Source organism: Haliaeetus leucocephalus, unplaced genomic scaffold (assembly GCF_000737465.1).
Source record: "Haliaeetus leucocephalus isolate CR32 unplaced genomic scaffold, Haliaeetus_leucocephalus-4.0 Scaffold228, whole genome shotgun sequence".
Lineage (NCBI taxonomy): Eukaryota > Metazoa > Chordata > Aves > Accipitriformes > Accipitridae > Haliaeetus > Haliaeetus leucocephalus.
Window position 1 is genome coordinate 9,022,637 of NW_010972664.1, and position 14,658 is coordinate 9,037,294.

At 35.7% G+C, this 14,658-nt stretch overlaps 1 protein-coding gene across 1 annotated transcript in view; it reads left to right on the forward strand.

The window, feature by feature from the left end:
- Positions 1-14,658, forward strand: part of DCAF6 (DDB1 and CUL4 associated factor 6) — a 93,245-nt gene that overhangs the window by 28,396 nt on the left and 50,191 nt on the right. Inside the window, exons 4-8 of the mRNA XM_010567650.1 lie at positions 3,260-3,445; positions 8,119-8,232; positions 9,263-9,398; positions 11,316-11,530; positions 14,095-14,188. Coding sequence (XP_010565952.1) covers positions 3,260-3,445; positions 8,119-8,232; positions 9,263-9,398; positions 11,316-11,530; positions 14,095-14,188 — 745 coding nt within the window. The remainder of the gene's footprint in view (positions 1-3,259; positions 3,446-8,118; positions 8,233-9,262; positions 9,399-11,315; positions 11,531-14,094; positions 14,189-14,658) is intronic.

Here is a 14,658-nt window from a genome sequence, read left to right on the forward strand (position 1 = left end):
GTTTGAATAGGTTATATGTTTATAGTGTTTGTGCATCTGAGGAGAAAGGTGTTACTGTGATTTCTAATAGTAACTGCAAGTCTAAATCAAAAGGATGAGCACTTTATTATACTTTGGGATGGCCTGAGAAGAATTCTTCTTATGGATATTTTCTTCGATTTTTATTTGGTTTAAGCATCCCATTGCTGGGAGTGGGGAGAGTTTGGCTGGAGCTAAAGCTCTACCCACTGCAAGTATGGTACAAAAAGATGGGAATTCATGTATTTACATCAGATTGAGCATACAGTTTTCAAAGCCTTTAAATGGATCCTGAGACATCTCTCAGCTAATACCAGTGTGAAGACAGGATTCTTATGAGTAGTTACAGGATTTTTGAATCATTAGCCTAGTTTGCCTTCTGGGAGAGGAAGGGTTCAGCTCACATGAAAGTGCTGGGGAGGCTTTGGAGGGTGCTTAGTGGGGCTGAAGGTTTACAGCTTTTCCAGAATCAGGATTGCTACTTTTCACTTTAGGATGGGGTTTGGTTAGGTTTGCTTTCCTTTACTTCTAAAGGGGGTTTGACCTCTTCAGAGGAAGTACTATTGTAAAGGCTGGATTGTAAATGATTCTATCTTGAATGGGAACCCTAAATTAACTACATCGTGAAAAGCTTAGTAACCCACTGATATTTGACTTGCATTTGTTTCAACAGGCTTCTTTTCAAAAAGTAAGTCAGAGTGGAAATAAACCCACTTTTTTAAACTGGTTTTAGTTTTCAATGTAACTTTAAAAATGCTGGTTTGTTCATTATGGTGACTTTTTATTGTAAAGAGTTTCCATTTGGATATGGAACTTAAAGATTTCAGGTTTAAAGAAGGCAACAGAGTAGCTGCCAGAAATTCTACTTTCTTGGAGGAAAGTACTTATTGTTAGGGATGGAGCTTGTATGCAATCTTCTGGGATTGCTACATGAATTAGTAATCCCGTCCCAAAGATTTAATCTGCGCTTTTAAGAGGTGCAATTTGAATTCTTTAATTTGTTGCCTCTTCAATTGATTTTCTGTGTAATGTATTACTTAAGCAGTTGCAAAAGTTATGAGGATGTCTGAATTACTGCAGCTAGTCAAGTACTTTGAAGAGTGTCTGAAATTCTTTGTTCACCCTCTCCCCCTTTTCCTTAGTCAGTAAGTATTTGTAGCCTGTTACATGTTGGTATTAAAATGCTCCAATGGAGTAAGGTGGTGGTATTTTTTTACTCTGTGTAGCTAACGATAAGCCTATGAGGCTTGGTTGTGTAAGTTATGTTTTCTCATCTTTTTTGCTGCCTAGGCACCAACAACTTTTTATGCCTCTTTCTCCCCTCTCTAAGGCAGTATGATAACCAGAGTAGAAAAGCATGTACAGTGCAAGCCAAGAAGGGCATGGAAAATCTTCTGCGTATAATAAATGCTGTAATACTTTAATACTTTTTATGGCAAAACTGTGCAACATAGTCAGGAAATTGAGGGGCTCGCAAGACGAGGTTGGCTCTGCCTGTGAGAAAACTCTTTCCTTTACTGATGATGTGCAGCTGTATATATTTCTGAATGCTGTTTCAGTTTACAGTGGAGGAGAAAAGAAAGGAGGGAAAGAAAAATCTCGGTTTTTCTAAGTTTGAGAGCAATCATTAAATGTAGATCTCCACATCTAAATTGAGATCTGCAGATCTGCAGGGAAAACTGAAGCAGAAAATTAGAATAAGTTAGCTATTGACTGCATGAAAAGCAAGCACATTAGGATGGGACTTGTGAGAAAAAGGGGGAAAAGTAAGAAACACATGTATTTTGGTGAGAGAAGGACCCAGTGCAGTAGAGCAAAGAGAAAAAAGTCTGCCTGCTTATATTCAGCAAGAAGGAGGAAGTGGTGGAGAACTCGCAAGATGGTAGAGAAGACCCTAGTTGCTTAGATTTTTTTTTAATTTTTTTTTATTATGGAGATCAAACAGGATTTCTTGCCAGGACAAAAATACTTCTTTCATCATAGCAATAATGTAAAATCAGAGGTGGGATTGACAGATGACATCTTTAACTGTCATCTGAACGAGGGTACCTTATGGAGTTCTTGTTCTGAGTTGCTCCTTTGATGCCAAGTCTCTAAGTTCTTTTGGATGTCTGGGATTTGAATGTTTTCAGTAAAATGCAGAGATCTGAACAAATCTAAATGAAGAGGCAGATTTATTGAAATTAAATGTATGGATTATATCTCCTGATTTTGATAATTATTTTTTTTTAAATACTAAGCCTTGCGTATCTTTAATAATATGCAGATACACTTAAACTTTTTCTGTGTGAATTGTTTAAAAGGTGTGAAATAGCACTTGTGAAATATTAGGCATGAGCTATCACTGACAGAGCAACTTCATTTGCATAATGTTTTCTTTGATTAAGTTGGAAATTTGGAAGTAATTTTCATACTGTAAACAACTTAGTAAGTATCTTTTTCCTATCAGTAGTGGTGAAAATGCAGTTTGGTTTAAATGCTGCACATGGGAGAAAGGGTAAGAATAGAATGTTCACTAGTGCGCAGGAAAGCATACAGAGGGTTTTTTCAGTTTTGATAGACTAATAAGAAGTATGTTAGGAAATATGAAGAGTCATCACAAAGTGTTTAAAACCATCTGTGATGGTGAAGTAAATTATGTGCTTCTCTGTTGTACTGTAGATGAATGACATTCATTGAGACTTAAGTAAAGTCTTAGCTTATTGTCCTGTAATCATGTTCTTAAATGTTTGTTTATTTTTGACTGTTTTTAAAGCATCCTTTCTTATAAACTTCAATTCTCCTTTCTAAAGTGGGTTTATTTTAAGAATAGCATCAATTTTTAAAGTCTATAAAGTTGGCTTGGATTACAGTGCCTTGTTCTTCTTGACCCACGATATTCCAGATCTTCTAAATCTTTCCTCTCTGACATGCTGGCTGGCTGCGCTATCACCCTTGACTAATGTTTTACTTTGATAAACTTGATGTGATGTGTAACTAGCATTTTAAAAACAAAAGGTGGCAGTTGCATTCCAGTCCCTTCGTTTTGCAGAATACTTAGTGTAAGTGCATAAGTGAATGTCTCTTGTGAACCTACTTTGGTCTTAGAAGAAATCTGGTGTAAAGACAACTTATCTGTTCTGTTGTATTAAACTGTAGGTTACTAGCAGCCTGTACATAACTGATGTTTTATAGTACCAGGGTGTGTGTTATTTTCCTATTCTTTGTTAACCTGATACAGCCTTCCTTCTTTCTTCCTTAGGTTTTAACAACCATTCGCTCAGGACACAGGGCCAATATTTTTAGTGCAAAATTCTTACCATGCACCAATGACAAACAGATTGTATCTTGTTCTGGAGATGGAGTCATTTTTTACACAAATGTTGAACAAGATGCGGAGACCAACAGACAATGCCAGTATACATGCCACTATGGAACTACCTATGAGGTACCTCACAAAAGTATATGATAATTTTAAGATAGGTGGAATACATATTTTCTTGTATTGTTGCCCAAGTTTTTAACCAGGCTGCTGAAAGCTTTATTTCAGTGAGAATTAAAGAACCTTCTGTCTAGCTTTCTTGAGTTTGGTGTTTGTTTTTTTTTTCTTAGAGTAGGCTTTAAAAGAGAAATATGTTGTATCAATTAAATGGAGGACTTTCCAAAAGGTAGTGTTATTAGACCACTTTCTTTGCAAGCATAATAGCTGAATACACCTTCACTGAGGGAATCCTCTGCAGAGCAAAACTGATTTAAATTGTGCCGTGAATTTCTTTCTGAAGTAGGTTGGGGGTTGGGGGCAGGGGGTATGTTTTGCATTTTTATTTTTACCTTCTCCCTTCCACTCTGCCCCCCCCCCCCCAACCTTTCAGCAGTTTAATGCCTTTTACACAATTTAAATCCTTCTGAGAAATGCTTATTTCAGCGTGTGTGAATAGCTTAATCTGAAAAATCTATTTACAGTTTTAGGTAATTTCTCTATTTTGTATTCTAGTTAACTCTTTATGTATAAATTTAGAGCCAATGTTTGCAATCCTTCCTTGGAAGTTTTGTTCATATAAATAGGCAAGTGAAGAAGCAAAGTGTTACTTAAGTTAGGAAGATAATCAGATTTATTGATCTATCTATTTATTTTAATGGCAACAAAATCTGATGCTTGTAAAACTTACTGTGCTTAAATTAGCAGTATTTTTTCTATTTCCTTCTTAGGTTCCTTCTTAGGAACAAGTGTTCCAGGTCTTTTGATTATTTTTTTGCTTGATTGTTTTTTTAACAGTACCACAGTACACACACAGGGGAAAAAAAAAAAATCTCAAATCCATTGCTTTTTAACTATTTAGCTCAGGTTTCATAGCAAGTTTTTAAATCTCTTTGTAGGTTAAGTGAACAAAATATTTTAAAATCTCTGTTAAAAAAATTGGGGACTGTGAAATAAGAAAATGGCTGAAGTACTGCCAAAATTAATTTTTTATCATGTAGTAGAAGTATCCTTATGGTTATAATTACATGTGTTGCATTAAAGGTTTTTTTGAAAACACTTCCTGTCTGCAGGGTAACTTTGTAGGTCAGTCGAGTGAACCTCATGGTATTCACTCTTTTTCTGGGATTTGTGGTTTTGGTTTGGTTTGGTTTTGCCTGGGTTTAACACAAGACTATTTTCGGTTTTGCACAAGGTGGTTCTGTAGCCCAGGCTTGCATCGTCTGCTTTCATTTTTGAGATTTGTTTTGCCTGAGAAACTACTGTTTCCTTTAAATAGCATCAGTCCTTATGGCCCCAATCAGAAGCTTGAACTGCCTCAGTTCTCACTGAAGTTTACTATATATAGTATGCTAGTCTGTGGATTCTGCAAATTGATTGGATGTTCTCTGTATCTCAAGTGAAACCTGCCTTTTTATAAGAACATCTGGAGACTGAGATGGGTAGCTAGCTGTGAGTATTATAAAACATTTCTGAGCTTGAGAATAGGAGAATGGTTATGGATAGATACTGTGTTGAGGAGACACAAAGGTAGTGGTAGAAATATCATTAGAGCAGTGGGTTTGGGTGCATAAAGTTTGGGGCCATGGACTAGGCTGCTCAGAGTATGCAAATAAAAGAGTTGGTGGCAGCATAAAAGTTATCATGAGAAGTCACTGTGGCGGTCTTAAGCTTTGATCTGCCTGAGCTTGGGTTGACCAACAGTGTGGTTGATTACACGAAGTGACTGACACCAGGTGGTGCTGCAAAACAATGATTAAACTGGGAAAATTCAATGAAAGCAGTTACCAGTTGTGCTTGTGGGTCAGGAGTAGTAACGGAGTCTAGAACAAACACATCTAACCTGTAATATGAGATGCCAGTTGTCTCTTTGCAAGTTGTTGTTTGCCATCAGTAATGATGGTGTGCACATTGCAAGTTACTAAACCAGATGAGAAATATAAATTTGATAGGTACAACAAATTAAGCTTGTCAAAACAGACAATAAAGAGAGCCCAACAGTCTAGCAAATCAAGATGCAAGTTTTATTGTTGTCCATATAGAATGACTATAACTGAACAGTAACTGGTTGTACAGAATATAGTAGATTGCTTCAAAAACATTAGTTGAAGAGAGTATGGACATTTGACTGCTGTATTGCACAGTCAAAATAGTGTTATTGCAGAGGATTTTTATTCAGCAAATAATGTTAACAAGGGAGGTATCTTTTATAAAGACTAAATTCTGTTACTGTGTCTCAAACCTGATATTTGAACATTAAATGCATGTAGTAGTATTATTATGTGGCATAGACCTTTTTTTAAGCCTTGGCATATGAAAGTATAATAGAGTAAATAGCAGGGTTTTTTAAGCAAATGGCTGAGATACAGCTTCAGCTTCTGAAATAACGCAACTTCTGTCACTGAGAGGTTTCTGGAGTGGGAAAATCATTTCAAAATATCATGACGTTACTGCCCAGCTGTATGTAACCACATCATCGTAATAAATATAGAACTTTGACTCATTGGATTCTCTGAATAACAAAAGCTAACATCATCTGCCCCTGAGGTACTAATTCTAAATTTGAATGTGGCTTGAATTTATACTGCGCTTTAAACTTGGAGTTTGTGACAGTTCAAGACGTTACGGAAACATCCATTGAAACAGAGGAATGTGGAAATTTGTGTAGTCTCACAGTTCGTAATAATCTATTGGACAATTGTTTTTAATTCTGGGGGTGAATAGAATAAGTGGAGAGGGAGAGAGAAGTTCTTGAAACAAGTTTCTGGAGAACTTGTTGTTTATATAAGGCCATTACAAGTTTATTTTTACTCAGCCAAATGCTTTTCTCTATTGCCATTCATGTTAATTGCATTTCAGAAAGAGAATGTACTTTTATGGACAACTCTTACCTTCATATTTTCAATACACTAAAGTGAGCATATAGCTATATATTTTTGAAGTTAAATAGAAAAGGATTTTTTTAATTAGTAAAAAAGGATTTTATATATATAAAATGTGTACTTGTTGAACTTAAATATAGTAACAATGCCTCTTAATTACTGGAGCCTGCACTTCTCAATTTCTCTGTTTTAGTGCTTATAAAGTTACTTAGTATGTTTTTAAACACCACGCATAAAAATTGGCATATGCGAGTGGAGGTATGTATTGCACTATTACACATATGTTGTGAAATAGTATCAGTGTGAACAAAACCAAAATACAGCTACTAGAAATAAGAGCTTGCTGTGTTATACCACGTTCAGCAACATTCTTGGAACAAAGTAAATGTTTTCAATGCAAGCTCTGCTTCAAAGTACAGCAAAAATGCTGGAAGGATTTAGTGTATTGAAGAACAATTGCTGGCTTTTATAACCACACTAATAACATTCATTTGAAAGTGTAGTGAAAAAGACTCTTTTCCATATATTACACTATCATATTGAAGAATAGTGGTCATAGCTCAGAAGTTTATTGTTCCATTGTTATTAAAACCTTGGCTTTGTTTGTCTGTTAAACTTCTTGTTTGTCAGCAGTAAGATTTGGCACAGCATGCATTGTCTCAGTTAACATACTGATCATTACAAGAAGAAATGCTGAATTCTGCAGAGATTACATTAGCAATCCCCGTTTAGGTAGAGAGATTTACAGATAGGTTACTATCTGTAATCCATAGGTTACTTTTACTAAGAGTTGGGCAGGGTGGAGAATAAATTGTCACACACAAGTGTTAAAGAATCACTCATTTGCTCTGTGTTGAATTAGTGTATTATCCTATTATTGATTTTTGTAGCTTTATAAATTTCTATGAAGTTACTGATAGTAGCAGTAGTGTAGGAAAAGAAAAATACTGCTAGTTTCTACAACATTCTCTGTTTTGCATTTAAGCGATAGTGTGTAGAAACATGATGTTTCATGTGCGTTCATTAACCTGTGGAATTCAACTTTAACATTATGGTTGCTTGCCTTTTTATTTTGTCTTAAGGAGGCCTTCTTGAGTGAAGCCATATATGTGAGACTCCATCTGAGTCTTCCCTAGTGTGAGTAGGGCTGAGGTCAGAAAAATGGTGCAATACAGTGCTCTCCTAAAAAAAAAAAATTTAAAAAAAAAAAAAAAAATGCTGTGAGGGGGTAGGTTAGTAACAGCCTTTAATGCATAGTTGCTTCAGGGGACTATTTTTAATGTAAAGGAATAGCCCAAGGGGAATAAAAGCCATCTAGCATATTCATGTCATTCAGACTTCTGAGGGTTTTGTTTGTTATTGTCTTCTATTACTTGATAGAAAAAAACCTGAGCTGCTGTTGAATTATTGCAGCAAATCGATTACTTATCTGCAAACTGATTGCAGTAAATGTATGTTACTTATTAAAAGGTAATAGAAATAACTGTAAGCTTTGACCTATAAATATTTAATCTTATGTGACATTCCACAGTTTATTTTAACTTCAGTAATTCGAGCCTTTTCTTGAAAAGGAAGAAACATCAGCAGTTTTTCAGTTTTCCTCTATTTCAATAGAAAGCTTGACTTGAGTAGTAATTACTTCAGTCTTTACTGCTGTTCAGAATGTTGATGCTTTCATTTTCAAAGTAATGGTATTTCTGGAAGTATTAATACTGTTGTTTTTCTGTTTGTTTGGTGTTTTTTTTTTTTTTTTTTGAGCAGATTATGACAGTACCAAATGATCCCTATACTTTCCTCTCTTGTGGTGAAGATGGCACTGTAAGATGGTTTGATACTCGAATCAAAACAAGTTGCACAAAGGAAGATTGTAAAGATGTAAGAGTGAAATCTTTTAATAAAGATGACCTAAATGTAGAGCTGTACATCATACAAACATAGGATATGAATTCTGGTAAGGCTTTTAGAAATAATGGATTTCAGGGTCGTTGGTGGAGATGACAACATGTTTCCCAAGAAACAAAAAAAGTTTGGGGAGTCTTTTTTTCTTTTCTTTTTTTTTTTTTTTTAAATTTATTTCATTTTAATAACTCCATTGGCACCTTCTAGTTTATGAACTTTGGTGTGAGGCTTCAGATTTGGTAGAAAAGATTCTATGTTTACATTAGTTACTATAGAGTGCAGAGTTGGAGGCAAAAAATGAGTCTGGAAAATAATCTGCAGCCCTGTGTTCTTGAGCATCCTTTGTTCCTCCATAAGAAAAGATTTGGTAATGAATTGTACTAGATCAAATTAGTCACTGGTAGTATTCCCTAGAAGGTAAGGTATTGGTGGTGTCCACTGTGTTTTGCATTTCAGAAACAGTCTTAATATTGAATTGGCGAAAAACTGACACCAAAGTATGTATCACTGCTCTTGATTCATTTTATTCTGCTTTGTGCATATTTACTAGTTCTAGGGGTTTCTTTCTTTCTTTTTCTCTATCCAATTATCTGCCCGTAGATGTAATCTATTCTGTTCCTTTAAATTAATTTAGACTGTTTCTGCGTATTTGGTGCTCTTCTGACTCAACAGTGTCTATGTTTGCATAGCAAAATCCAAGGTGCAAGCTAGTTTATAAATCTGTATTTGTTATGCTTACCTGTTCTTAAATGTTTGTTCCTGTGGCTTGTTTTGGTTTGTTTGTTTTCTTTTCTAGTTGATCTTGTGCTGTATTTCTTTCTCTGATAGTTTTCCTTCTCTGCAGTGGCTTTTCTGTTTGACATATTTACAATCTATCTTCACAGGGCCAGATCTAGTTTTCTCAAAACCTCCATGACTAATGGACCTGTGTCCTGAAGTAAAAAATAGAATAATACTTCAAATGTTCAGAGCTGTTATTTGAATGCTGTGTTTTTGTTTGTTCCAGGATATTTTAATAAACTGTCGGCGTGCTGCCACTTCTGTTGCTATCTGTCCACCAATCCCATACTATCTGGCTGTGGGTTGTTCTGATAGCTCAGTAAGAATATATGATCGGCGAATGCTTGGTACAAGAGCAACAGGTAGGAACCATACCTTACAGTAAGCTCTTCCAACCATTTGCAGTTCCAATTTCAAGTTATTTTTTTCAAAATAGATGATGAATGACTGAAGTGTAATACTGAATGAAGTGTAGCTTTCTTCTGAGAACTATGCTTTGTAATAATAAAGTCATTTCACTCTAATATTTGCTAATACAGAAATCTTCAAGTAAGTAAACTTAATCTCTTCATCCATCTTAGAATATGTTGTATACTGAATGCAGAAAAAGACATTTTGTAATGTCTCTTCTTTTGTCTTGAAACATGTGATTCCAAGATCCAAAAAGCTAGCGATTGCAGCCTGCAGTGGTCTACCCGAATTTTAATTAAGTTCTTATCTTCTTGTACTCTGCCATGCTGGAATGTGTTGCTTTTTATGGGAAGGGATCTTATGAACTCTAGAATGTCATGTGATAGGCTTACCTTTGCAGTAGCTGTTGCGATGTCTAACATAATTTCACTGAAAAGCTACAGATCCTTCAGGTGAAAGCTGGCGTGCTTCAGATGCTTACTTAAGAATTTTATAAAAAAAAATCTCCAGTGACAACCAAAAGTGTTACATAGTTGTAATGTATCTCTTTCTTGTAAGGTATGACCAGCATGTGTTTAGACACATACGAATTAATATGCAGCTGTGCATACACATTCATGCAAGTAATCAGTGCCACAAAATCTGTCATTTCTTGCAGCATTTTCCTGTTGGTGATTGTGATGGAGGAGAAAGGAAACAGCAGAGATCGCTCAAACATAAAAATACCCCACTCATCATGCTAATGTACTTATAAGATCTCTCCCTTTCATCACAGTGGCCAGCAAAATTCTATGAGAACTGCCAGAGGAACAGATTATGGGGGGGTTGATTAAAAGGTACTATGTACCTGCACTTGTCTTGTAACAATATAGGAATAAGATGAATTCAGGTATGCAGGCCTATAAAGTAAAGGAGAGAAAAGACAAAATCTTGAAGACTCTAATTTTTCTGGATATATTGGTATAGTGTTCTGTTGTTTGTTTGGGAGGGGGTGGGGAGGTGGTTTTGGGGGGTTTGTGTTGTTTTTTTTTTTAAGGGGTGAGGTATTCTATAACTAGTGAGCAAACTATTGATTTTCATTTAAAACTTTCTGTTTCAGTCCTTATGTAATGTGAGATAATAAACTCTGAACTTGTCTGTGGTCAAGGACAGACTGTTGCACACATTAAGCCACAACAGATATGCCATGCGGTAAACACTTACATGGCAAACTATGAGGTTTTGGAACAGTCTGTTTTTCTCAGTGTTACATTTTCTTATAAGTAACTTTTATCTTATCACAAATTTGTAATTCTAGAATTTCATATTCTTTTAGCGTGTGGAGTGGAAGTGAGTTGTCAGGGAAGCATGATAAGTGCAACGTATTGTATAGTTCTGCAGTTTCAAAGTGACAGTACTATTATGTCTCCAAGAAGAAAAACTAGTATTTTTTTTTAAACATTTTCCGTAGAAGACAGGAGATGTATGTCCTAAATTTCAAAGTTTCATATAATGAATTCGTTTCTAATTTGTGTGTAGATACAAAGTTGCATTATTATTGTGTAAATGCTCTTAGGTTTCAAAATTTGCATTGGTACTACATTTTACAGATAGTATCCACACACCTTCGTGTGATGGGTATGTGATATATGAATATATATGTGTGTGTTTTCATCTTTTTTTAAAAAAATGTACATAGCCTTTGTAAAGAAATATAAAATACTAGTAACATCTGATATGTCACTATTCAGATCCAACTTAATGCAGAAGCTACAGGATACTTAGCTTTTCTCTGATCATCTTTTGTTAGATGTTAAATAAGGAGTATATTGAAGCTTTTGAATATTTGCAATAGTAAATGTGTCATTTCTTTCTTCCCGCCCCCATAGGGAATTATGCTGGTAGAGGCACTGTTGGAATGGTGGCACGGTTTGTTCCTCCTCATCTCAATAACAAATCCTGCAGAGTAACATCTCTATGTTATAGTGAAGATGGTCAAGAGATCCTTGTTAGCTACTCCTCAGATTACATATACTTGTTTGATCCCAAGGATGACACAGCACGAGAACTTAAAGTTCCTTCTGCTGAAGAGAGACGGGAAGAGGCAAGTGATTAAGATGACCTGTTTTCATGGGTTTTGGTTGTTTTTTTTTTTTCTTATGGCACACTTATATCAGTTGTATTTCTGTTTAATTTAAATTAATGTTGCTGTTCATAGATTGAGATGTTGACAAGTAGATTGTGTTACAAAATTTGCATATTTACAATATATTTCTTTATATATTTACAGTATTTTGTCACTCTGGTTTCCCTCTCCTAAAGATGAGAAAGCATGAACCTTGGGTTATAAGACTAGCAAGGGTGGCAGGTCATTCTTGTAATTGAAGTGTGTTCTGTGTTATTTTCCATGCCACCAAAAGGAGGCATTATTCCTTGAAATCAAGTATAAATACTCTTTGTTAAAAGTTATCATTTAATGACAGAGATGAGGGGGTACAACATGTTTAGATTGAGGAGGTGAGCCGCTACTACTGAGAAGTATTAAAAGTTTCAGCAGTGTAACCAAAACACAAGCAGTTGTTTGTTATCAGCTCAGCTACAATGACATTGACCATTCCAATCTAAATTTTCTGATCAATATAAAACAAATCTCTTTAACTACAGTGAAGTTATGTCTCTCCCCCTCCCCCTGCGCTCCCTCAACCAGCCGTTCCTTTTTTTCCCCGGCATGCTCACCGTTTCACAAGTTCCTCTGTATCCCAAGGTCATTACCTTTAGTCTGAGACAGGGGCCTCAAGGGACTTTACAATGAGTTGTTAGCATACTGCTGTCTTCACTGGAAGGATGGGTGTGATGATAACAATGGAGATTTCTTCCTCCTCTGTGCTGGCAGAAACATGATGTTGATGTTTTCTTCCCTCTTTTTCTTAAGAGTCTGTTTGAAGGCTATATGTTTTGAAACATGTACATGATGTGTTTTCTTTTAGTTTGCCAATATAGCATGGTTGTTCTTTGTCCTTGTTATTACCCCTAAAACAGTGTTGCTTGGGTCCAACCTTTGTAGTATAGTTAACAGCCAACGGTGAGTGAGAAGGTGTCTCTGGTATCCTCCTGTGTCCACACATGCTGTCAGCCCATACCAGTACTACTTCATGCTGCATCAGTATCCTATGGTCATAAGTAGTTCTTTCTTGCACAGCTTAACTGGTTGGCATTCCTGCATGTATCAAAACTGTTAACAAGAGGTTGTACACCATGCATCTATGCAAATCTAAGCAAAACTAAAGCAAATTAGGTGATAATCACCTGGTCACTAGGCAGTTGCTGTTGTAGCTAAATGAGCTAAAAAAGCTCCAAGCAACTCCAAGCTCCAAGTCCAGACAAAGCCTGACAAGTGTGAGGCTTGTGTTAGCTTCACATTAAGCCTGTGGCCTCTTATTAGCAATGATCATGCTGTATTTACTGGGTCACAGGCTGCTATTACTAGTACAAACATTATTGATCAGAAGAGGGTGTAGATTCGTAGGAATTCATAGGACTGAGGAACAATGTCCAGCTGAGTTACGCTGTTACCTCACTAAGGCAGGAGAAAGCAAAGAGGAACCCAGAAAAACTGTGATGAACAAATGGTTCTGCACTTTTCCCTTTCTTCTGTCTAATGTTAATCTGATGTGAAGTAATTTGGTGGAGAGTTGACTGCCCAGTTACTATAGAGAGAGAAGATTTTGACCACCTGTTAATAACAGATCCTATGTATCCTTTTCTTTTGTAGGCATGGAATATGTCCTATAATCTTTTCTTGCTGGATGATTTTACTTAAATGCTATTTTTATTTCAGCCTGGCTATAAGTTGTATGGAGTAGAAGGAACGTAAAGCTTTCTTCCTGAATCTGCTGGCTCCTGAAAGTTAACACTTTAATATGCTTTCACTGCAGGGGTTTTGCATTTAATTTAAAATTGTCAGCACAACTATTTACTTTTTAAGCCAGAAATATCTAGCCAATAGATTTAATTTCAAGCTCTGAACTGTCTTTCTGCATGTTCAAAGCACTAGCTGTTTCTTTTCCAGTTGCTGAAAGTAACACTACCTATATAGTACTTGTTTTTATACTTCCTGCTGCAAAAAACCTTGTGTTATAAAAATTTAAAAACCCCACAGCTTAAAAAAATAAACTAAAGTTTATTTTCATAAAATTTCTTTGTTTTGTTAATGTCTGATTGTTTTTTCATTTTGCTTAATTGCAAATCCACATTTCATTAAACTGAAGCTGCTGTGTGTAGTTTTTAACATGAAGAAGTGAATATTTTTGCAGAATTCAGGCTGAATTCTGGAAAACTTGAATTATTACCGTTCAGTATGGAAAGCCTCAACACAAAGTTAGTATTGCATAAAATAAAAGCTGCATTAGTTCTGGGAGTCATTGATTTAGACTGTTGAACTTCTGCATAGCTAAAACTCTTGTATTCTATTGATACTGTGTTGTACTTATTCATAGTTGATCTGAACATATGGCTGACATTCAATTCTTTTGTGACATGCAATATTTCCATTTTATTAAGTTACATAAATTTGTGTTTATATTTAGACTTAGAATGCTGTACTGTCCAACATAAATAGTTTTGTAATGCGGGGGGGTTTGTGGTTTGGTTGGTTTTTTTTATTTCTAGTTACGGCAACCTCCTGTTAAACGTTTGCGGCTAAGAGGAGACTGGTCGGATACTGGACCAAGAGCAAGGCCTGAGAGTGAACGAGAAAGAGATGGTAAAGTGTTTGCAGCTGGGGGTGGTGGTGGTTGTCTTTGCTTGTGTGTTTTGTTTTGGCTGGGTTTTAGTTGGGGGGTTTTTTTGTTTCATTTTGGTTTGGGTTTTATTTTCCTATTTTTCTTAAGTATTCCTGAAATACAAAGTGCTTCAGATTAAACTGTCCATGTTTTAAGAATCGGCCAAGTCTTAAGATGGTTTTCTTAGAATTTAAGACAGAACTGCTGTTCTACAGTGATTTTTAAAAATGTCTAAACTGAAAATATTCTTACCAGAAGAATTATGTTTCTTCAGTTAGGCTGATGTAAATCAAGGAGAGCTTACTTCATTGTCATTGGTCATGTAGTAACATAAATACGTATTTCCCTTTTTGTGGTCAAGCGTCATATGCAGTCAAAGCTACAAATGAAATGCTCTGTAATGGTTACATGAGGGGACTGGAATTCAAAGCAGTAGGATTCTACTATTGTA